This window comes from Symsagittifera roscoffensis, chromosome 1, assembly GCF_963678635.1.
Source record: "Symsagittifera roscoffensis chromosome 1, txSymRosc1.1, whole genome shotgun sequence".
NCBI lineage: Eukaryota > Metazoa > Xenacoelomorpha > Acoela > Convolutidae > Symsagittifera > Symsagittifera roscoffensis.
The window spans coordinates 24939731-24961936 of record NC_087062.1 but is presented as its reverse complement, the minus strand read 5'-3'; the positions used below and the strand labels follow the sequence as shown (position 1 = coordinate 24961936).

General features: G+C 37.6%; 3 protein-coding genes across 3 annotated transcripts in view; 1 reads left to right on the top strand and 2 right to left on the bottom strand.

Annotated features, from left to right (window-relative positions):
- The window catches only part of LOC134841803 (uncharacterized), a 302592-nt gene that overhangs the window by 74338 nt on the left and 206048 nt on the right, over nucleotides 1-22206 (bottom strand). The gene's annotated exons all lie outside the window — the stretch shown is intronic.
- Nucleotides 1-22206, top strand: part of LOC134841757 (uncharacterized) — a 555870-nt gene that overhangs the window by 353757 nt on the left and 179907 nt on the right. The window lies entirely within an intron of this gene.
- Nucleotides 16832-19102, bottom strand: LOC134855906 (uncharacterized). Its single transcript, XM_063872292.1, has 3 exons — nucleotides 18552-19102; nucleotides 18033-18150; nucleotides 16832-17170 (listed from the first exon to the last, which is right to left on the bottom strand). The coding sequence occupies exons 1-3, from the start codon at nucleotides 18761-18763 to the stop codon at nucleotides 16949-16951; spliced, it is 552 nt and encodes a 183-aa protein (XP_063728362.1). The 5' UTR covers nucleotides 18764-19102; the 3' UTR covers nucleotides 16832-16948.

The following is a 22206-nucleotide window of genomic DNA, read 5'->3' as shown; positions in this document are numbered from 1 at the left end:
TAACCACTCCAGACAACTTGCAGTTGAAATCACGAAAATAGCTGCTCAAGAAACCGAGATTTTAAAGTCGTTACAGCAGTTATGGCTATTATAGTGGTATTAACAACGGCATGGGATACCGTTGGTACAAACCGCGCGACGACATGCCAAAGCCGTTGCTCACTATGTCTTCCCGCTCGACTTACAAGACGAGCATGAAAACCATTGGTTTCACTATTGATGGCGCAAAAGCATTCGATGAAAATCATGAGGACTAGGGAAGGAAACAAGGTAGTGTCGGTTATATCAGCCGCAGGACTCAAGTGTTGAAAAGTCCAATGGAACCACTCGAAATCACTGTGGTCCACTTGGACATATATGCAGACTACATACGTGAAAAAGACTCAAACTTGAACTCTAAAGCGATGAGGGCGTTGTTAACGACAGGACGCGCAAGGTTGATGAAGTTAGACCGACACCACATTGATGTCCATGGCCCCCTACCCAATCTTGATGAATGTAGATGGTATCAACCTTCACACGAAGGCCCACATTAGAAGCGCAAATGACCAGGTGGGACAATTCTACATCGACCAGGAAGAGTTGAAGGTTAGACGCCTTGAGCATAACGCTATGCTTGAGCAGGATGCTGTCCATATTAGCTGTGAATTCGACTTGGTGGCACACATATAGGGTAAACAAGGAAAACAGCTAGCCTAGCGGTCAAAACTGATTTTTGCCTGAAATAGACCATCTGCGGTAGTCTGTGTCATGCCCATGACCACTTGGACACACAAGGGCTTAAAAAGATTGGATCTGGTGCCAACCAATCTTCAATAAGCTGTAGCCAGCCAAGGGGATATCTACGTGGCTGGAAGATCACCGATCAACTCATTGCACTTAGGAGGAAGAGACCTATGGATAATGTTGCTGGTAGTCGAGAATAGCGAGGAATTAGACCAATTCATTCTAGGACAATAAAAGACCCGGAAAGACCCGGTCAGAATGAAAGACCGAAAAGAAAGTATGAAAAGAAACTAGTTCAAAAGATCTTGACGAACAAGGCTAATTCTTTAAAATAGTTGGTTTAAGTTAAAACCTGAATCAAGCCGTGACTGCAACCTTTAAAATGAGACGTTTGTACATGCTTAGTGATAATAGACGGAATATTATAGCTCCCAATCCAAATAGCAACTACTCGGCGATTTGAGTAATATGTTTTTCAACCGCACAGAAAGGCTTATTTGTGAGTGTATAGTTGAACACTCGGGACACGAATGTTACGTGGAAAGAAGTTTGGTTATGCGTTGCCGCTGAACACTGAAAAATCGAGTGAATAAAAGTTGAAGATACTTAAAGAGCCTGAATGTCCAATTCATGCTGATAAAGAGTCCATGTTGAACCAATTAATAAGTTGAACCCTGCAAGAGTGTTTTTTTTCTATTGAAATCAGAGACAGCGACGGGCTGGCTGTCTAATAGCTTGAACTCCCTCGAAAAGCCGTCTGAGATAGTATAAGCAATAAACAAACCAGTTTTGCCTGAAATAGACCATCTAAGAGGCAAGATATCGGTTAAAGAGCAAGACTATTTAGGAAACGCGTTAGTTTGGAATTGGTTGGCAATTTAAACTTTTTTTCAAAAACATGGCCAGTGAAATAGCGACGCAGTATCCGCTTTTTTTTGCAGGCTTTTTATCTAATAGTGCAGACAAAAAATTGGACACTTTGTTTGACTTCGTTCTGTTTTTTAAGCGAGTGAAGCCAGAAAATTCGCGTGGTCAAGGAGTGAGCAAAGAGAAAACCTAAAATGAAAGAAAAACGTGTTTAACAAAAAAAACTTAGAAAAAAGTTTACAATCGAGCAAAAAACACCAAAAACGCATATAAAAAAGAAACAAAAAAGCAAAAACTATAGATTATCTCAGGTTTTTGGACGATTAACGATCAAATGTTCCCATTTGTTGGTGTTGCAGATTGATTTATATCATGACCAGGAAAAAAATGTTTTTGTTATTCAATTGAGGGTGACGTCATTGGAGTGATGTTTTAGCATTTCAGCATTTTATTGATAATTCTGCCGTTTTCCGGAGGGGCAGCTCGTGAGGTAGTAAAACCAAAAGGCGTATTCTTTAATTTTTTGCAGGAAACGAGGGACACCAGACACCAGACGCAACTGCAACTGCCGTTTGGTGTAACAAACTATTTTGATATCATTCAGGCACTGAATTGAAGAATTTAGGTTGGCGGGAGGTTAATTAGGACTAATGTTTTTGTATTCTCTATCGGTTGTAAGTTTTTGAGTCAAGCACTTTGTGTTGGATAAACTGGTGAAAAAAAAAGAGTGTAAGGGTTGTAACGGCCTAATAATAAACGCCTTTTTTAAAAACTTTGCATCATCTAGTTTGTCGTTTTAGAGGATGGAAAAGGATCGAAGGGGAAAAATTACTTAACTTCACAGTTTGGAAGGTTCAAACTCTCGGAATGCCATCCGCACAGAGAATCTTCCGTTTGAAGTTAAACTTTTTTTCTTCTATTAAAAAGTTGATCAGCTCATTTAGCCTTTTGTTAATTTTTTCAAACGACAAACGGAAGTTTCTATGCGACTAAGTTTTGTGAATTTCCAAAATCTGATACCATTCGAAGACAACCAGAAAACAAAACACAACTTAAACCTGACCAAAGTAGAACCTAAGCCCTTATCATATTTTTTGGGCTTTGACTTCTTACCGATCACTATATTATTAAGAAACAGCAATAATGTGATCTGATAAGATAGCGAAAAATCGCTGTGATTCTTGGGGTAGTTGTATTTGTTAATGTGTTGAATGTTTTGAAAAAGGATTTTAATTTTAATTTCAACTAACCCCAGGGAGGCTCATCGTATACGCTAATATTATCTTTGTTTTGTTTGAACATTGAAAATTTCACTATAGCCAGTGGCACATGAAATTTCTTAATGCTGGCTTCGACAAATCTTGTGCAGTAACTTCATAATACTTTGCGCAATCGGACAAAAGTTTATTGATGAGTGGAAAAAATTCATTCAAGCAAGGAAGTAATTTAAGCATAATAAGTACAGGTGGTACACGCAAATAAAAGACGCAGTAAGTCGCATGATAGCAGTTTTTTGGGCTGGAAAGACACCAAGCAAAGAAGATCAAAGTTTCCCTTTGATCGGATCGAAAATTAGTAACCAAGAAACTGTGGACAATCAAAGGAGGAGAACTTTGCAGTGAAACAGATGCGGGAACGCAACTTGATCTTTTTGACTACGATGATAAAATGATAACTCGATACACGAAACCTCATATTGGCGACAACACCAGTAGATCTACTCCAGCATCTGGATGCAAAAAGTAACCTTCGTATTCTGTGCATTAAACGAGGTCATAATAAAAGTCCTATTGTCATCAGGTTAAGCGCTCACAGCGAAGCAGACCGTCAAAAAAGCTCGATAAGGGGAAGATTGAAAGAAAGAAACTTTCAACCATTATCAAAAAAAGTTCGAAGTAAATGCTTCAAACAAAGATATGAGGATAACATGAATCTGAAAATGTAACCTCAAGAACCAGCTCATGCGCCGATAGTGACAGTATCGAGATATTTTTGAGTGAGTGGTGAACTTTAGGGCTTTAAGTATAGAGATGAGATGTCTCTCGAATTGAAAATTTACTCTCAGGTCAGAACTCAATTGGAACTATAAAAAGTTTTCTCCCTGAAGTTTGCTTCATCTCAACGTTGAGCGGATTTACAATGGTATCTTTTTAGTTTTTTGATTGGTTGAGAAATTCGATGACTGCCCAGAAAAAGAGATCATCAACAAGCACCAGGCTACACAAAAAAACGGCAACAAAATTGGCACAGCCATTACTGAGCTCGGAGACAAAATGTCGAAAAAGTTTTGAGACCCAAAGTCAGGGTTTAGTTACTTCTGACTAGTAGGGTCAAAACGAGCTGACAAGTGAGCAAACCTTGAGCAAGACTCAAAACTCAAACAGGCCATGAAAAAATGGTTGGTGAACTGGCAACTGTGTGATATCAAGTCATACACGAGCACGCTTTGAGGATAAAAATGTGGCATCTTATAGAAACCCTTGAACTAACTTCAAGTTCTTCGGGATTTTCCTTTAACAATACCTGATCATAAATAGTGTTTTTCAATCCTTATCTTGATCATAAGTAGGGCTTTTCATTTCTAATATTGAGTGCACTTCATTTATTTCCAATCTTGATTTTCATTGAACAAGGTTTTTCATTTTTTTATTGTTATTAACTTTAAACTCAAACTAAATATAACTTCTTTCAATTTTAAGACTCTCAAGCTGTTTTTACATGAACATAGTTAATGTGAATCGTAATTTACGCTTCACTATAGCTAATGAAGACAAAAAAAATTATATTGGAGAGCCAGCATACACCCATATCCAGGTCCACTTTTGAATTGTGACAATCCCGAATAACAAAGAGACTGCAAAAAAAGCTTGAGAGCCCCTACTCTAAACTACGAGGTTTTAAACAGAAAAAAGAACAAGTCTCGGTCTCACGTGAATTGAACACGTTTTATGGATTCTCCGAGAGATGGTTTCATTTCATGACTCGACTGTCTACAACATAGTGATTAGCTGACTGGTTTTTGATATTATAGATCAGCAGGAAACAGCGAAAAAAAGCAAGGAAGGAGGTGTCACTATGCTCATTCCCGAAAATTGAACCCTCATAATAGCGCGAAAAGTTTGAACGTTACTTAGGCCTCAGTAAAAAAGGACAAGAATTTCTTTTTTTTAAATTTTATATCGAGATCTAACAATTCTCGTTAAATTAGAAGAAAACTAACGATATCTGAAAAAAATTACTCGTAGCGACACGAGTGTTAGCTTCCCAACTGTGGAGAAAAGGAAGATGCAGTGACTAACTCGAAATAGATTGGAACACTATTGATCCAAATATTCTGGGAGATTGCGATCCAAATATATTTACTCGGAAGTGTTTAAGTGGAGACCATGGTGATCAGAAATTTTAATTCTGATTTATACGCTTTTGGTTATTGAATTACTCTGAAAATAGTAAAAAGGCTGAATCATTTGGGAGGTCGAAGCTCGTTTAACTTTATCATGTTTTTGTTTCTACGTAAATTAACGTTGGTGCAAGTTTTCTATCAGAACAGAACCTTACCGAGCAGCAGCTCGTGTTTATTTTTCCAAGAGCGTCAAATGAGAACAGAGAAAAAAGTCTCTGGAAATTAACATTGGTTCAATAAAAACCCTCAACCTTTTTTTCTTACGTTTTTTGATTTTATTATGGCCCGTATCAAGAAAAAAAAATTTGTTTTTTTGATGTCTGACAACTCATCTAATCTCGAAATGTGGATCTGAGAAATCAAATCAGAATGCATTTAAAGTGGAAGAGCTCAGAGCTTGGGCTTGCTCCGAGCTCTTGTTCCACCATTGTCAAGACTCAAAGTGGAAATTAACAATGGTTGTTTAACGTTATAGGCCTCATACGCACTAAACTTATAATTTTTTGCGCACTCGGATCAACATTCTAACAATAAATAGAAAAAACTCGATCAAAAAAAAATTAACAAGATTAAGTACAGTCTTTATTGTTCCAAATCTCGATACGGAATGTCACCACAATTCAAACCAATTTTTTGATCCTTAACTATTTCTTCGTTAAAAAGGTTTGGGTTAAAATATTGGGAGAAATCAAAACTTTCAACAGCCTCCGCACAGCAAATCCCCGCTTGATACTTGAAATTTTGCAAGACATGGGGTACCATTTAGAAACCCTCAGAGAGCAGAAAAGCACCTTAAGCTTGTCTGAATCAAAGCTTAAGCTCTTATCGAGAACTTTTTCTGTGGTTTGACCTCAAAGCAAGCAGTAAATCATTAAAAAAGCAGTGAATTGCTATTGTAGAGAAAAATGCTGTCTCGTATAAAATAGTTTTTTCATCGTGGGTTAAAGGAATCGGATCCTCATTCTAACAATAAATAGAAAAAACTCGATCAAAAAAAATTAACAAGATTAAGTACAGATAGCGCAAAAAAGTTGCAACAAGACGCAATCAGTCCTATGTGAGCACTTTTTCAGAGATTTGGGCTTGCTAGAAATCGAAGAATAGCAAAATACTTCAGTGATTGAAATGAAGTTGAGATAACAAGGAAGCGTGGACAGCGATGTGTAGTGGATTGTTGCAGTTGAAACGAATGGCAGAACCCAACCTGGTCTGTCTGACAACGAAGATGCGACAATAATTCAAAGTGTAAAATTTTAAACAGCCAATAACATCACGACAACACAACGACTGGGTTTGTTCCAAAGAAACACTGACAGTGACATACTCTGGTCTCCATCAAAAAGTGACACAAATTGAAACAAACCTCCAAATTCTACAAAACATCGCCCTCAGAACAAAAACTGGTTGTGACAAATTTTGATGATCTTCACAGGGAAAAAAGTCTCATGTAAAGTCTCACTTAGATTTGCTGGCCAAACAACTTCTAGTCGGACACCATCAGAGTCACCGTTCCGAATATCAGACAGCGCAACATCCATTTGAACGATTCATCAAACCCACACTCCGCACCACCTACGGTTTTGAAATCCAACATCATTTGGATGAGAGCTTGTTAAATCGTAAAAGCTACAAGAGCCTCTGAAAGTTATCCATCACAACGAGGTTAAAAAGTATTTCAAACCTTCAAAGCTACTGGAACGTGTACCGCCTAAAACATCTAAAGTGAATCTGAGTTATCGGAACTCAGTAACTTCAAGGAGTTGAAGCCAGAGGTCTTCAGTAGTCAGACCAGTCGGGTTTCAGGTGCAGTTAAAAAACGATGGACGTCGTGCGGCGTCTCATTATAGTCTGGAACGGAATTGTGTATCTCAGATAGCGTGCATACGGCTTGCTCAGATTCGTTCCGGGTAAAGTCAGCTTACTAACTCGACCTAAGCCGTGTCTGGAGTGAGATACACATTTCCTGTCCAGACTATAATGAGACGCCGCACGACGTCCATCGTCTTTTTAACTGCACCTGAAACCCGACTGGTCTGACTACTGAAGACCTCTGGCTTCAACTCCTTGAAGTAACTAAGTTCCTCAAACTTCATATCTCCAAGGAGCAGGAAAGTTGAACCTTTAAGAATCAAATCTCAGTCGAATAAGGACAACGATGCTGACTTCTAAAGAGCACACATCGACAACGACGAAGAGCAGACATCCAGATGTGGATCTGCAATCTTCAAACCAGTCCAGTGCTCAAATGATTTTCATGTAACCACACATGTTGCATACCGCAACTATTCTGCCGGTGGACAAGGGCACTTGGCAGGGACTAGCGTAAACCAAATCAGCCTTCATCTCCCACGAAGATGAAGTACTGGAAAGCAACGGCAACCAAGAAACGAAACAACACGAAGCTAGCCCACAAAATCCCGCAGACGATGGCGTTGCGCGTAGCTACAACAACAACAACAACGACAACTTTTGTATTCTGTATCATCATGAAGAAATCGTAACAATCCAATGTCCATCAGGTCGAGCTCTTCCAACAAAGCAGGTTTTTGAAAAGACCGCATAAAGGGAAGGTATTAGTTTTTTAGTCGAAAAGAAGTATAAGGCTGCGACGACTTTCTCCCAAATTGAAGCCCACCTTATTTTCTGAATAAATTTTTCCAAGATTATAGCACACTCTACGCATTACGATAACTAATAACGCCAATGGCAGTCATATTATTATCACAACGAATGTTAGGGAGAGCAGACGAACACTTATTTCTATGTCCGGTGTTTAATTGTAGTGACATAACATTATAACCGAAAGACTTTAACTCAAGATGAGACTTCTAGATCTAAAGTACAAAAGTTTTAAAAAAAGCGCACAAATCTAGAGGAACAAGTCTTTTCACATGAATTGAACATAATTTATAGGTTTCCCGAGACATAGTTTTATGGCTCGATTGTCTACAACAGATGATCGATAGAAAGCGATCAGTTTGTCGCTTGTTGGTATGGTATATCCACAGCAAACAGTGAAAAAAACATGAATCGAGGTTTCAACATTCCAAAAAATTGAATCCTGATTTACTTTCGGATTGAAATATACTCGAAAAGAAGCTATTACGGCAAGTGAATGAGTATAAGAGTTTTTAAAACACAACCAAAAGCTGAAAAATTCCGTTACTTTCTATAATCCAAATAATTGTATCAAAACAGAACTCGTCGAAACAATTACTTCCTTTATCAACTGATGCAATAAATTTTGGTCCTAGGGAAGATTACACACTTAAGTGATTAAATTTTGAATCAAAATGCTCCGTAAAAGATCCTATATTTTTCTTAACAACTTTTAACAAATTACTGATTTTTTATAGACTTGAATGTATTTTTGAGATGAAAGATATTCACAACGAAAGGGTCTTAAAAAGCAGTTACCCCGGAACAAAGAAAAACATTTTGTTTCCGGGTTGTGAGTGAAGCTCAGTGTAGAAAAAACTATTAATCTCAAAGCAATTAGGTCATATAGATCTTCCGCTGTTCTATACTGAAAGTTGGAATTATGAAGAGCACCCACACTTCAAGATGTTGCTATGAATACATCAGCAAAAAATATATCTAACCAGACTTGCTTTAACTACTGATTTGGTGCCATTCTGCCAGACGGCATAATTGAACCTCACGACAACCTTGTTGAGAATAGATTTGCATTAACTGCGGATTCATGGGCTATCACATGTCTCAGGCATCTATTTGGATTACCTGCAAAAAAAGGGACCCAAGTCTGTATTCGAGGGCAGTGAGAGCCGTTCTAGGGACGTGAAATACCAGGTTGAAGAAAAATGATGGACACTTAATGGAAGTTTGTGGTCATACCAGAACACATGTGGCATACAACATTGGTGAAAAATATAGAAAAAAATCAAAAACAGATGTCAATTTACAACAAACAGGTCTTTGAAAAGGCCGCTTAAAGGGAAACTATTAGATTGTTTGTCGAAATGAATATAATGATGCTGCGACGATTTTCTCCCAAATTCAGGCCCACCTTTTTTTCTAAATCAATTTTTCCAAGAACACATGTGGCATACAAAATTGGAGTAAAGTTTAGAAAAAAAATCAAACACAGATGTCACTTTAAGCAAAAACAAAACAGAGCAAAAAAACCGTTAAAGCGTACTTTGACTTTTTTTGGTTGTTTCCAGACAAAATGCAATCTCTGTTATTTTTATAGATGTTACCGATTGATTTTCCAGACAAGACACAACCTTTTTTGATTGATGTTGCAGATTGATTTATATCAACCCTGATAACCAAATAAAAATTTTATATGTTTGTTGGATAACCTCTCTGGAGTGATGTTTGAGTATTTAACTAGGCTAGGTTTATTGTAGTTTTACCGGCCTGACCTCTAGATTGTTGGGAAATTCATTATAATGTTTTAATTTGTGCTTTTTATTGGTTGCAAATTTTCAATTTAAGCACTTTGTTTTGTAAAATTGATGAAAAAACCAAATAATAGTAAATAAAGCTGATTTTCAAAACTTTATGTTTTGCAGATCCTTTTTTCAGACTGTAACAATCCCAATATGTTTTAAAATCAGCCTGAGCTGATCCAATAGTTTTGGGTATTCAAGTTTTGTCGAACGGAAAAACATAACTGTGCAGTGAAGTGCAAGCCCGTTGTAGAAAAAAACGCAAACAAAAAACAAAAAAATCAAGAAAATAAATTTTGTTTGTAAAAATTTGCATTTTTTAGCTAATGATAATTTAAACTAAAAGACAATACTTTTAAGTCTTAGAGAAAAAGCGATAAAACTTTATGTGATAAGATTGTTAACTTAACTCAAACAAAAAATATTGGATTTATTTATAGAAACATTTGATGAGAAACCATTAAATCTGTTCTCCTAGCCGATTTGTATGCTACATAGTCACTTAGTCGTGAGGGTCTGCATGATCCGTATATTTTTGAAATCGGAACAAAAACTGAACCACTAATTTCTAGTAGGCGAGGCTGTTTTCCGGTAGTTTGAATTCAGGCTGTGTGTGGTGATTACGTTAGGGTCCTTAACTTTAGTAGCAATACGGACTGTTTTTCGGGTTCCCTTGTACCTTAGTTTTAATGCTTCCTTTTCCTTACTTAGTGAGTATCTTGTTTTTACACCTGTGTTACTTTTCGTCGATGTTGATTCTCTGTTTTGAGAACAAGTTTGAGGGTACCGGCAGATTTTTCAGAGGTCATTTTGCGATCTTGACCTCGCTTTCTAACCAGCATTGATGGTCGTGCATAACTTCTGGTTGAAGTGGCAAGTACATCAAGTTCCTTCGATCTAAACAAGCGTGTTTTGCGTTTTCCTATTTTAGAATATTTGGTGAGCACATTGTGGCTATGTTTTATAAAAGTATGTTGGGATTTCGGCTCATGTGATTTTCGAAAGCAGAAAATTTTGTTGTTTTTTGTGGTGTTAATCTTAGTGTCCTTATGATTTCAGCGACGTCTGATGTTAACTTATACGGAGTGTTATTGCCGTCTACCCGCATAACCCCTAGCCTGCTTTTTAAACTTTGTATTAACCGTTTCACAGCCCCGATCGATCTAAAAAAATTGATGTTACAAAAAGTTGGAATTTTTTGGCTCGAAATGTTTGTGCTCAGTCGAACTTGTGTTTGCGGGCTACCCCATTGTTAGATATGTATCGCCGCATAAATTTAAATGGTATGTCCGCCGTTGTATTTGAATCTACCTTAGGCGCGGGGAGTTTGGACCATTTGTCAACCGCGACTAAACTGTATGCGTCCTTGTTCAATTCATCCGGAAGAGGCCGAGCAAAATCTAGTCGGACTTCCTCATTTGGTTCTACTACCGGTTCCATTTGGAATGATTGTGATTTTTTTATGACTTCTTCTAAAGTTTTACCTTGCTCTGTGCATTGTCGGCGAGTTATTTGGACGATTGTACGGTGTATATGCGGGAACCAGATGTTTTCGCTCAAGTCCAACATTGCCGCCGCTCCCGGCTGTGTCAGGTGTAAACTGTCAAGTTTAAACTGGCGCAACTGCTATGAGTAGGCGGTCGTCCATTACGTGCAGCCTGTTTCGTACGTTGTACCAGTAGTCGCCATATGCGAGTCGAAGCGCCTCCCAATCTCTTTTCTGGACAAAATTCACTATTGTTTTAATGTTTTTGTCGTTTTGTTTGGCTGCGGTAAAAAAGCTTACCCCCTTGACTTGTTACAACTTCTTACTGTTGAAGGGTGTTTTTTTGATTTCCGTTGCGATGGCTTTGTCGGTACTTTCCATCACACTTGCCATAATCAGTTCATGGCTATGTTCGAGTTGGCTGGTCAACATTGTTGGTGGTGCCTCGCTGGGTGAAGTTACTTCTGTTCTATCTTGCGTACTGCTCGTTGACCTCCACTGTGAGTTCTGTTTGGGATTGCATATCTTTGCACGTCTGTAGTTTTGACGTTTGTGTTGTGGATTATCTTATCTCTGACTCAGTTTGTATTTCTTTCGTTTTTGCTTTGCTTGATTTTTTGAGGGTATCTGTGATGCTGGTGATAGGTCTGCTTGTCCAGTCGGGTGTGGTTCAATAATTTTCCCCTTTTGAATTTGTCTTTTGCGCTGGTGTATCATCAGAGAAAACTATTTTTGGAAAATTTTGCGGTTTTCTACTTGGAATTAGTTCTCTGACGTCTTGTATGACAGGTCGCGAGTTTGTTGTTGGAGAAGACGGGCTTTTGGTGAAAATTGTGTTGTCCATCGTTCATATGTTGTTGTTTGTGTCCTTCTATACCAACATGGGTCTGATAAACTTTCTTCCCCGTAGGGTTTTCCTCTCCAAATGATTTCGGGTTTGCGTCTTCTAGGGGTTGTGTTTGGCGAAGTGCCTCATCTTCTGGTCCTCCCCTGGTCCGTGCATTGTCAGGGATGTATCCACTTTTTTCGTTTTTCAATTCGTGTCGTCGTCTCATTGTGTTTTTTCTAATTCCGGGTGTTGAAATGAAATTGACAAATTTTTGTTTATTTTATAAATTTGTCTGCTCCTTTTGACGAGTGCAATTGATCAAGTGATTGTTTTCGTTCTGACTTGAATGACCGCTTGTGTTTTGCTCGGAATGTTTGACGTGCCTTGACGTGACTTAGCAATTGAGTTGTTGCGTTCCTTTTACTTTCCGCGCGCTTTTTGATCAGCCGATGGGGAGCTCTATTCTGAGATGCCAAGTTGTTCAATATGACATTATCAATCAATATAATGTTTGCAATGGAGGAGTTATTTGACGCAACAACAAATTCCTGGTTGTAATCGCTGGGGGTTAGCGCTAATCCTACCGAGTTTGTGAACGTATTGTTAATCAGTCACATCTTTGTTCCTCCTATATGTTTGATATCGAATGTAAATGGTATCAGTCTATCGATCAATCTAGTAAGCCTACCTTGACTAGTCTTTGGTCGTTCGCTGACGTTCAACGCGTTCATCAAAGCTTGATTAGCTGTAATTACTGTGAAGTTTTTCTCGTAGAAGTAGTTTTTGAAATGATTGATTGCTCAAACAAACCCTAACAATTCGAATTCGTTCATCGAATATTTCTCCTCTAATGAGTTTGGAAATTTTGAAGCATATGCAATTGGTACCCAACCTGTGCCTGGGTTTTGCTCTAAAGCAGCCCCTAGCCTAAAATTAGAGGCACCGCAAACTACTCGAGTGTCTAAATGTTGGTTGAAAGGTTTGTTTTCAGTAATTTCAGATACAAGTTTCACAATATTATGGAATGCAGATGTATGTTCCAGCTTCTAATCTAATGTTTTATGTTTGTCTGATTTTTTAGCAGTGGTTTTAGTGTCGATGCTTTTCTGCGAGGTTTGGAATGTATCGAGTGAGGTTTTGTTTTGACCCCATGAAACTTTTTAATTGTTTAAACGCTTTTGGTTGTGAGAGCTTGAGGATTGCTGCTGTGTTTCGTGTTAGTGGTATTATAACTTCGCTACTTATTTTATAGCCCAGCCACTCGACTTATTCGCATGCGAATTTGCATTTCTCCAGTGAGATAGCTAAGTTTTCATCCATTAGTTTTTTCAGTACCTTATGTAATAATTGTTTGTGTGTATCTTTTGAACCTTTTGTTACAATCATTATGTCATCGAGATAAGCAAACGTGTTTTGAAAATTTGCTGGTGTGAGATCTTTGTTTCTTATATTTCTGCCTGCATATCCGCTAGACCATACATTTTTTTTAGAATTGGTATGTTCCTGTCGCTTTTCCCCCTATCACTCTGAAATTACCCTGGTCTTTTGTTTCCTTATCCTGTAGAATTTGTGAATATACGTATCGTAGATCGAGATTAAAGAAGAAGTTGTGCCGCGTGTCATCCGCTTCGATGATTTGTGCAATGTTGTCCAATAAAATTTCAACATTGGGCATTTAGTAATTGTTTTTTTTTAATGAAGTTATCGAGTTTCTTGGGATCGCGCAAGTTTGACTGTTTGGTCCTTTTTTACCGTTATAACGATCAGACTGATGAATTGTTTGTCGAAGCAATTATCTAAATCCTTGATATGCTTTTGATCTATTAGTTTATTCAGTTCCGTTTCCACTATTTCTTGTAGATGAATGGGTATTCCATGGCCTTTTTGTTGGATCGGTTTAATCTTTTGTACAAATTGAGTTCGCATTACGTGATTCTTCGATTTCCCGATTCTCACACAAAGTTCTTAGAAATTTTCAGGCTGCGACATCCCAGGCTGCATCTTGCGGTGGGATGAGTTGAAATATTGGGGAACGATCGTTTCTTCATATTCTTTGTGCCATTTTTTTGTTGAGAAAAGACATGGGCTTCCAGAACATGCAATGGCGAAGACATCTTCTGAGCGTTTTTTGAGTTTTACTATATGTCCATTGAGATCTTCTTTTATGTTAACTGGGTTTCGGATTTCAAATGTTTCTGATGTCTCCAACACGTAAGGTTATCTTGAGGCCTCCCTACCGTGTGTCGGCATGAATTCAGCGTAGGCCACTGGGTCGTTATTGTCTTCTGCGGTGGTGGAATCCTCCTCTTCGTTGTCTTGTTGACTGCCTGTTTCTTGCATGTAGTTAACATTTATTCAGTTACATAATTTTGCAAAATGGCTTAGTTTGGCTTATTTAGTACAATCTTTGTCTTTCGCTGGGCATGACATCAAATTGTTTGATTCAAATTATCTGCCAGAATAATAGCAGGTTTCGTTTCGATTTGTTTGTTAGTTTTGTTGCCCCTTTGGATTGCAGGTTCCTCGGGAAAATTGTTTCGACCTCGCAGATTTCCCCGACCTCTTTGGCTGTTTTCGTGCGCTTTGTTTTGATTACCACCTCTCCCGCGTGGTTGAATGTAGCCCATCGGTTCTTGTTTCATTGCTGTGTTCGGGGTTGTTTGAGCTTCAAATGGGTTTGTTTTCGTCGCTTTACTATGTTATATCCCTTTCTTTCACCTGATTGCATAATCGTATGCATCTTGTGGTGATCTGGTTTCTGCCTACAGTTCTTCTGCAATGTTTTCGTTGGACACGTGGGCCGTAAAAATATCAGGAACCCATTCATCTTCTCGCTCTCCACAAAGAGCCCGAGAAGCCAGTTCGACCAGATCCGCATGAAATAGCTGAAACGTCTCATTTTTTTGTTGTTTCCGACAGATAAAATTGTGCCTTTCGAAATCTATGACTCGTGTGATTACGAATAGTTCTTCTAATATTCGCATTAGTTCTTTTGCAGTTGATGTTTGGATATCGAGAGGTGGTCGCTTTTGTTGCAGTTGTCTCTGCCCTTCTGCTACAAGACATTAGAATATATAGCTTCTGACTTTTGCGTCTGCGTCATCCCATTTCACATTGTTACAAAGTACACCTTTTTCACTGCTTTTTATCGCATTATTCTCCCAAGCAACTCGTTTTTCTGGATTTATGATGTGTCTATTACGTTTTTGTGCTTCCGTTTCTCCAGTGATCCCATCCTCGTCGGTCGGTTCCGTTCATTCTTGCACGGGAGGTTTCGTTCTTAATAAATTTTTTACCTCTATTCCATCTTTGGAAAAGACAGTCATCTCCATCATTGCCGCCCACTTTGATCATTCCAGTGGTGGTTCTAAAGATGCCTTCACCAGAAGGGTGAAATACTCAACGGGTTTTTGTATCATGCTGGCTGCGCCATGTCATACCGTAACGTATGAACTCTCTATAGAATCCAAACAGATTGGCTAAGGATCTCTAAGTAATGTTGGTTGAGAGAAAGAACTCAACATAAATATGAATTCACTTCAACTGAACATTAACGCTCAGCCATGTGGTCTTGCTTATCAACAGTCAAGGCCATCAGTCCGGTTTATGATAAGATAAATAATAAAAGTTCACATTAGAAACAGATATAAAAATACTTGGTATTTGTTCATTCCAATCCGGCCGGATGACAACGAGTTTACCAATTGAGCAGGAGACGAGCTGCTCTTAGTAAAAACGGAAACCACACAACGCCTCGATTGAAAATTGAAGCATCCCCGATTGAAAAAAAAATGTTTTGATTAAAAATTCAGCATGTGAGGTGAATAAAAACGAGCCCCTGACAAAAACAATGAAAATGAGGTGAATAAGGATTGAGAATTGGACCGATTTTTACACCTAGACCTGACAAAAGAATTGCAACCGACCTCGATAATTTTCCATACGCAGAAAAGAACTGAAACAAAACTGATCAGTCAGTGATCACAAAACACCCGGACTCAGACTTAATGGTGGTTATGGACAGTAGAAAAATTAGAAGAGGCTGTGGGGCCAAAAAGTTTAATATATCTCTTGATTTTGAAAAAAGCAGTATAAGGCTCACGGATGTTATGGAATCAGCGTCGACTTGCACGAAATTGTTTCCTAACACGAGCCCGTGTTGATCGACGACAAGGAGGTTGTTTTGGATTGAGGATCAATCGGAACCAGAAACGGTGTTTCAAGCAGAAATGGAATAATCATGTAATCGTCCCCCTCCCCATATCAATTTAGGGGAGAGAAAATACCGGTTTTTCAGAAATTAACTTCGAAGGTCAAATAAATTGATCTAATCACTCAAAAAATCAATCGAAAACAAATAATGATTATTACTTCACTCTATTAACAGGATAAAATAGCTATTCGATAAAAAGCTTGCAGCATATTCAGCGCGCTTGTTTGAAATGATTTTTTTATGCAGAATTGAATTTCAAAATTATTACTTGCTTCGGGAGGACATTCTACGGTAGGTCAGTTAGGGGGGAGATTGTACAGTTGATCACATGATTTTTAATGCCCATTTAACCATAAGAAGGGCATTTTATTGATTTTTTACGGACGATATTTTAGTCGATTTTTTTTTTCAATATTCAAAAATCCATTATAATTGATTATAATCCATTTTTGGTTTCAAAGTAATCGATTGGTTTTTGTTCATGAAACTCATAAATGGTAACTCTTTTTTGTAAGTGTGAAGTGATTACTCTTGTAAGCAAAGTAAAGTTTTAAAGTCTGCTAAAAATGGTATTCCGCGTCGCTTCTTAGCTAATTTAGCTGAGGAGCGGGGCGGTGAAATTGCAAGGGTGACGGCTCTCAGTAGATGCATGAAGTTCATAAGCAGGTTCACGACAGTGGTGCTCCCGCCGTTATTGACGAACAGCTGGTATTTGATCCTTTTCTTCTGATATTTAAAATGTCTTCATGAATTAATTATATAATTAATTATCTTTCTGCTGATGGAATTTCGGCCGATTAACTCTCGAACAGTGGATGTATAAGCCACTTGATTGTTCCTTTTTTTCCTTTTTAGACTGTTGGACCATGATGAAAACACATGTTTCTCATAACTTGTTTCTCATAACTCATATCTTTATCGTAAATTATTTGAAAAGTTAGGTGGCAAAAACAGATGTTGACAGCATAATTCATTCAAAAGTTGTTCTTGACCGAGTTAGTTCTTTATCTTAGTAATCATCCTTGATAGTGACAAACAGGATCCCGACAGATATTCCTCCGACGGCGATGCTCCAGATCCATGAGATCCACACCATGAACGCAGCATAGGCGGTGTCTGTGTCAGCGTCGCCGACTTTGCCGAATGTTCCGGACGCCACTGCAGATCCTATGAGAACGAAGAGCACGTCCACCATGGCCAATACCATCGTCACTCCGGCGACAATCTTGTGCTGAAAGAAATGGTTAAACAGTCCATTCAGCAAAAATTACCATATTTCTTTTCAGAATTTCTTTAAAATTTTTCTGTAATATCTTTTTCAGCATGTCCATATTATATTTTTGAGTAGCGGTGTGAAGTGGTTACGTATCCGCCTCTAAGCAAACAGCCCGGGTCGAGGTGCTCGACTTAAGTTTCGACATTTTCGGCCAAAAATTGGTATGTTTCGACCTTCTCGATAAATTTCGGTAAGTTTCGACTTTCTCGGTCCAACAAAAACTTGCGACTTTGTTTGATCCAGTTCAGATATGTGTCGAGTTTCTCGACCGAAGTTCGATATGTTTCGGCTTTCTCGACTTTCTCGACCGACATTTTTTTAAAATTTGTTTGTTCGACCCCGCATAGATATGTTTCAACTTTCTTGAACAAAAATGGGTATGTTTCGACTCTCTTGAATTTCTCGACGATATAAAGTTTTTCAAATGCAATTTGATCTATCTCAGATTCGTTCCAAGTGTACGGATCCTAGGTCGGATGTTCGACAAACAGGTCGGAGGCTCGGACGCTTCCAACATGATCTGTGCTCGAGCGCTTGACGGCGAGGCAATAGTGCCCGACCCAGAAACCCAACAGCCGAATAAATTGCATGTAATACTTAAGAAAGGGTGTAACAGCTGTTCCCTAAGAAGAACTGAACAGCTAGTATATTGGTCCGTTGCCTTGTGGAAAATCGTTTTATTCTTAATCCAGTGATGAGTAAATATTTAAATGTTATACGTATTATTTAAAAGACGTTCAGACCAATTTAGCCCATCGAGTGACGTATCAGTATAGGAGCAGAGATAACGTTTACGCAGAAAAGTCAAAATGGTCACCTTGACGCAGATGTTGACATACAGCAGTATAAGGAGTGCGAACCCAAACAGGTGAGCCATAGTTGCAAATGCCCTCATGGCGATGTATGCACCCCATTTATGGCCCATAAATCGTTCTCTAAAACACAAGGGCGCGGGATCACATGATGCTCAACCACAGTAGAAAATGAAAATCGAATAGTAAGTTATTATAAAAACAGCTTATTTCAAACCAAAATATATCGAGAGGTTTCATTGCTTCAATTACCACATCAACCATCCACATTGTTTTGCCTTTTCTAAAATGTTATCTTTTTGTATTCATAAAATGTTATCGCTGATTAAGGGCGAAAAAAATGATAAGTTAGAACAAAACGATGAAATGAAGTAGGACAACAAAGACGTAAAATTGTTAACATAAATTTAAAAATGGGTGATCATTTTTCAAATTTTGGGCTTGCATCCAAATCCCACTACCTGTTATACATTTCATTTTTGAATACAATTTTGCTATTCTAAGATTAAGACAACCGCACTCACGCGAAGTCCTTGTCTATTTCTCCACAAGTCCAGTCAGACCCCAATATTTTCAAGCAGTACTGGTAAAGTCCCCCCGCGTGCTCCCCGCCTGCGCCCCTGTCCATGTACCACCAGCCGGGTACGTAGAAAAACATGGAGAAGATGAAAAAAAGAAGCTGCACGCAAACTCCCACAACTGATAGAACCCTCCGAATTGTTGTCTTGGAACCCATTGTCGATTTCTTATCGCTGTTTTTCGACTTCTTTTTGGAAAAGTTTGGTATGTTGTTGATCTCGTAAATTTGCACTGCTGAGTTCTAAAATGAATTAAAATAAAGAAATCGCGACGATTTTTTCTTTAATTATTAATGTTCCTTCCGATTTTTGCTAGGAGAACTTTGACGTAAGTAAGTCCGCCTTAAATTGAATTAAAAGTTGCCATTGTTTTGATATTTTTGTTTTGACTACGTTTTTATGAACAAGAGCCAATAATTAAAGATAATTTTTTTCTTAAAGGGAAAATATTATGGTACGAGCTATTATGGTTACGCTTTTTTGTTCAGAATGAAAGCGTGCTCAAAGTTCATCCGACACAGAAATTTGCAAATATAAAATTAATGAGCAGGTGGAAATTTCAAAATGGAAACAAAAAAGTGTTTCTACATCTAAAGCAAACATTGGCAAGCGCAGGGATTTTTTGACGGAATTTTGGGGCATTTTATCAAAAAACTTCGCCAATTTTAATTTAGGCAGTCAGTTTTCTGGCTTTGGTGTTTTCTAGCAGCATCAAAACCAAAGACATGCCCAGCTTAGCATACATTTTCTGCGCCTCCAAATTAGTGTAGAAAGGGGCCTATTGCACCTTTAAGCAATTTTAAATGTTACCCGGCCAAAAATTGTTGTTGTAAAAAAGCAATGTAGGTTATACAGTGCTGATTTAAATTATCCGGACAAAATTTTAAAAAACATGCAATTTAAGACGCGTTTTTCTCAAATTGGGTGCATTTTAGACAAAATGATGAAAACCAATCTTGCTTAAAACTTTAACAAAATTGAGATGGTGCAATTCAAGTAGCAAATTTCGGGCCCATAAATTTACAACCAAAACAATCATTTTTTGCTTTGTTCAGCAAATCAAAAGTTACTCCAAACCTAAATGTTCTTATCTAGCCCAAAAAAGTCAACAAGGCTTCAATTGGGCGTAAAAAGTTTTTAGAAATGTTTTTATTTAAAAAAACTTGGTGTTTTTTATTGTAAAACTGACCTATTTCGGATGAGCAACTTATGCCTCTTTATACCCATTAAAGTTTGTTGGGCTGCATAAGAGGCTTGTAGTGATATAGTTTTGTCAGTAAATGAGAAATCACCTTTGGAGCAGTTTTTGATTGAATTAACAAACAAAAATGATCGTTTTTGGGGCAAAGTTTTGAGCTCGAAATTTGCAAAACAAATTGCACCACATTAATGTTGTTAAAATTTCAGGCAAGATTGGTCATCATCATTTTTTAAATCTAAAATCAACCCAACTTGAGAAAAACGCGTTTTAAGTTTCACGTTTTATTCATTTTGTCCGGCTAATTTAAATCAGCTCTGTCAATTCCAATTAATTGCAATCAAAACTGTTGGTGTTTTTTTGTTAGAAACGCTAAACTAACACTTAAACATGTTTAGTGAAATTCTAGAAATAAATTGTATTAAATCCGCATTATGCTGAAAATATTTTAAATGATTCAACTCCCGATCCGATACGCGAGTCACCGAGTATTTAAAAGTTCCTAGAAGATATTTCCTAAGCGATAGCTCCGCACCTTATGGCACAGTGACAACACTCGGAAAAAATGCGAAAGAGAACACTGCTAGGGAATATATATGATTATAGAACAGAAAAACATCTGACTTCTGGTATAAACAAAATTAAAATTAGGCAGAGAAACTCAGGAAAAGCAAGAAAAAATCTTTAAAAACGAAAGTGTGTTTGTTAGTGACAATAACAAAATTCCCAATAAAAAACAAAGGAATTTTTGTTTCAAGTGCGCCACGACCTTTCGGCCGAAAACATTTCAGCCATTTGAACAATGCACCAATACTTCCGAAATTACCGAATACCAACAGCATTGCAAGTTGTTTACGCTTGCTCCGCTGCGCTCGTACTCGGCACGAGAAGAATAGTGCGGGAGAATCATTGTTTGTTGGTAATCTAGTTTGTGGCAGATGTATTAAACTAAAATTAAATAAATGTTTCTTTTTTTGATCGGCTTAAATGTCTGGCGTATTTTTGACTGAAAATTCTTAACATTAATTTGTCTGAAATGTGTGAAAACAGTTTTGTGACTCCCAATCTTTTAACTATGCATTTTTTTTTGCCGAAAATAAAAAAAATAAATCACGTTAAACTTGTTTCTATACCGTTTTTATTAACTGACAAAAGTCAATTTTAGAAACTTTGGTTTTTCCATAATTATGCATATGAAAGTTTTAGATAATGATTCTAGTGTATGCACTAAAAATAAAAACTTTCCAAACAAACTATAAAAATTAATTTCGAGCAAAAAAATCTTTGCAGACAACAAACATCAATTTTCACGAGTCAAGTCATATAGCTTTGGACGTGTTTTATGAGGGCTTTTTGTCAATATCTACAATTTTTTTGACTAACAGGAAAAACTTATGTTTCTGGTAAACTCATATAGCGGTAACTTCGGTAATCGCATGTAGTGAACAAATTTGTGAAAGCCAAGCTGTTGGTCTACGAGTTTTCATTTCTGTGCTTTTTGACAGCGGCGAAATTTTAACTTTCAAACTGGTTGTAAATACCAAGAAAGACAAAAATTTTGAAAAAATTTGAAGGAAGAAATCTCATCGTACAACTTTCTTCTAAAAAACTAACTACCTTACGTTTTTTTTGAAAAACGAGACCTTATCTTGTAACATTCTTAGAGCATACTTTTAAAAGAAATTGTAAAAAACTCATTAAAATTTTTAATAGCGATGTTTAGTCAATCTGGGACAAATTATTAGAATCAAAAAATAATTTACTTGAAAGTTTTTGGAAACCATAGCCTCGGAAAAATCAAAGTTTTAATTGAGAATTATTTTGCGCAACCTAAATTAAAAAAGATATCAAAAATAAACCCCGAAAATTCAAATTTGAGCCTGAGCAAATTTGAAGAATTTTCCTGAAAAAAAAAAGAAAGATAAAAAACAATCATCGCAACCAAAGAGTCCTAGCTCACCGACTCTAGAAAGATCTGGCGTAAACGCTCTTTGAATATTAAGATTGACATAATTTATGATTGACATTTTTCTGATAAAATTAACGCATTTTGAGAAAGTTGGATGAAAAAGTAAAAATTTACTCCGTTGAAATTTTGTAAACTATACCTACTTCGGAAATTATAAATCGATCACACGTTTTTTGTGAAATGGTTACCCTTTATGCTCAGCAGGGGTGGATTTAGGGGGCGGGAGCGGGGGGGTACGCCCTCCTCTCAGGGGTTCGATCCCGTGCCGACTCAAAGGGTCCCCCTTTTGGTACTTTTAAGAAATCCAGTTTTGGCCAACCAACCTTAAAATTTTTCTAAAGGCGCCTTTGGCGCCAATATATACTAATTTTGAGGGGGGAGCGCGCTCCGAAAAAACGCAATTTTTAAATCAAAATTTTCCAAAAGGTGCCTAA

Coding starts and splice junctions, on each gene's coding strand:
- LOC134855906 (XM_063872292.1), bottom strand. CDS start 18,763: ATGGGTTCCAAGACAACAATTCGGAGGGTTCTATCAGTTGTGGGAGTT. Junction 18,151..18,551: donor GAAATAGACAAGGACTTCGC/GTGAGTGCGGTT, acceptor CTTGTGTTTTAG/AGAACGATTTATGGGCCATA. Junction 17,171..18,032: donor ATGTCAACATCTGCGTCAAG/GTGACCATTTTG, acceptor CATTTCTTTCAG/CACAAGATTGTCGCCGGAGT.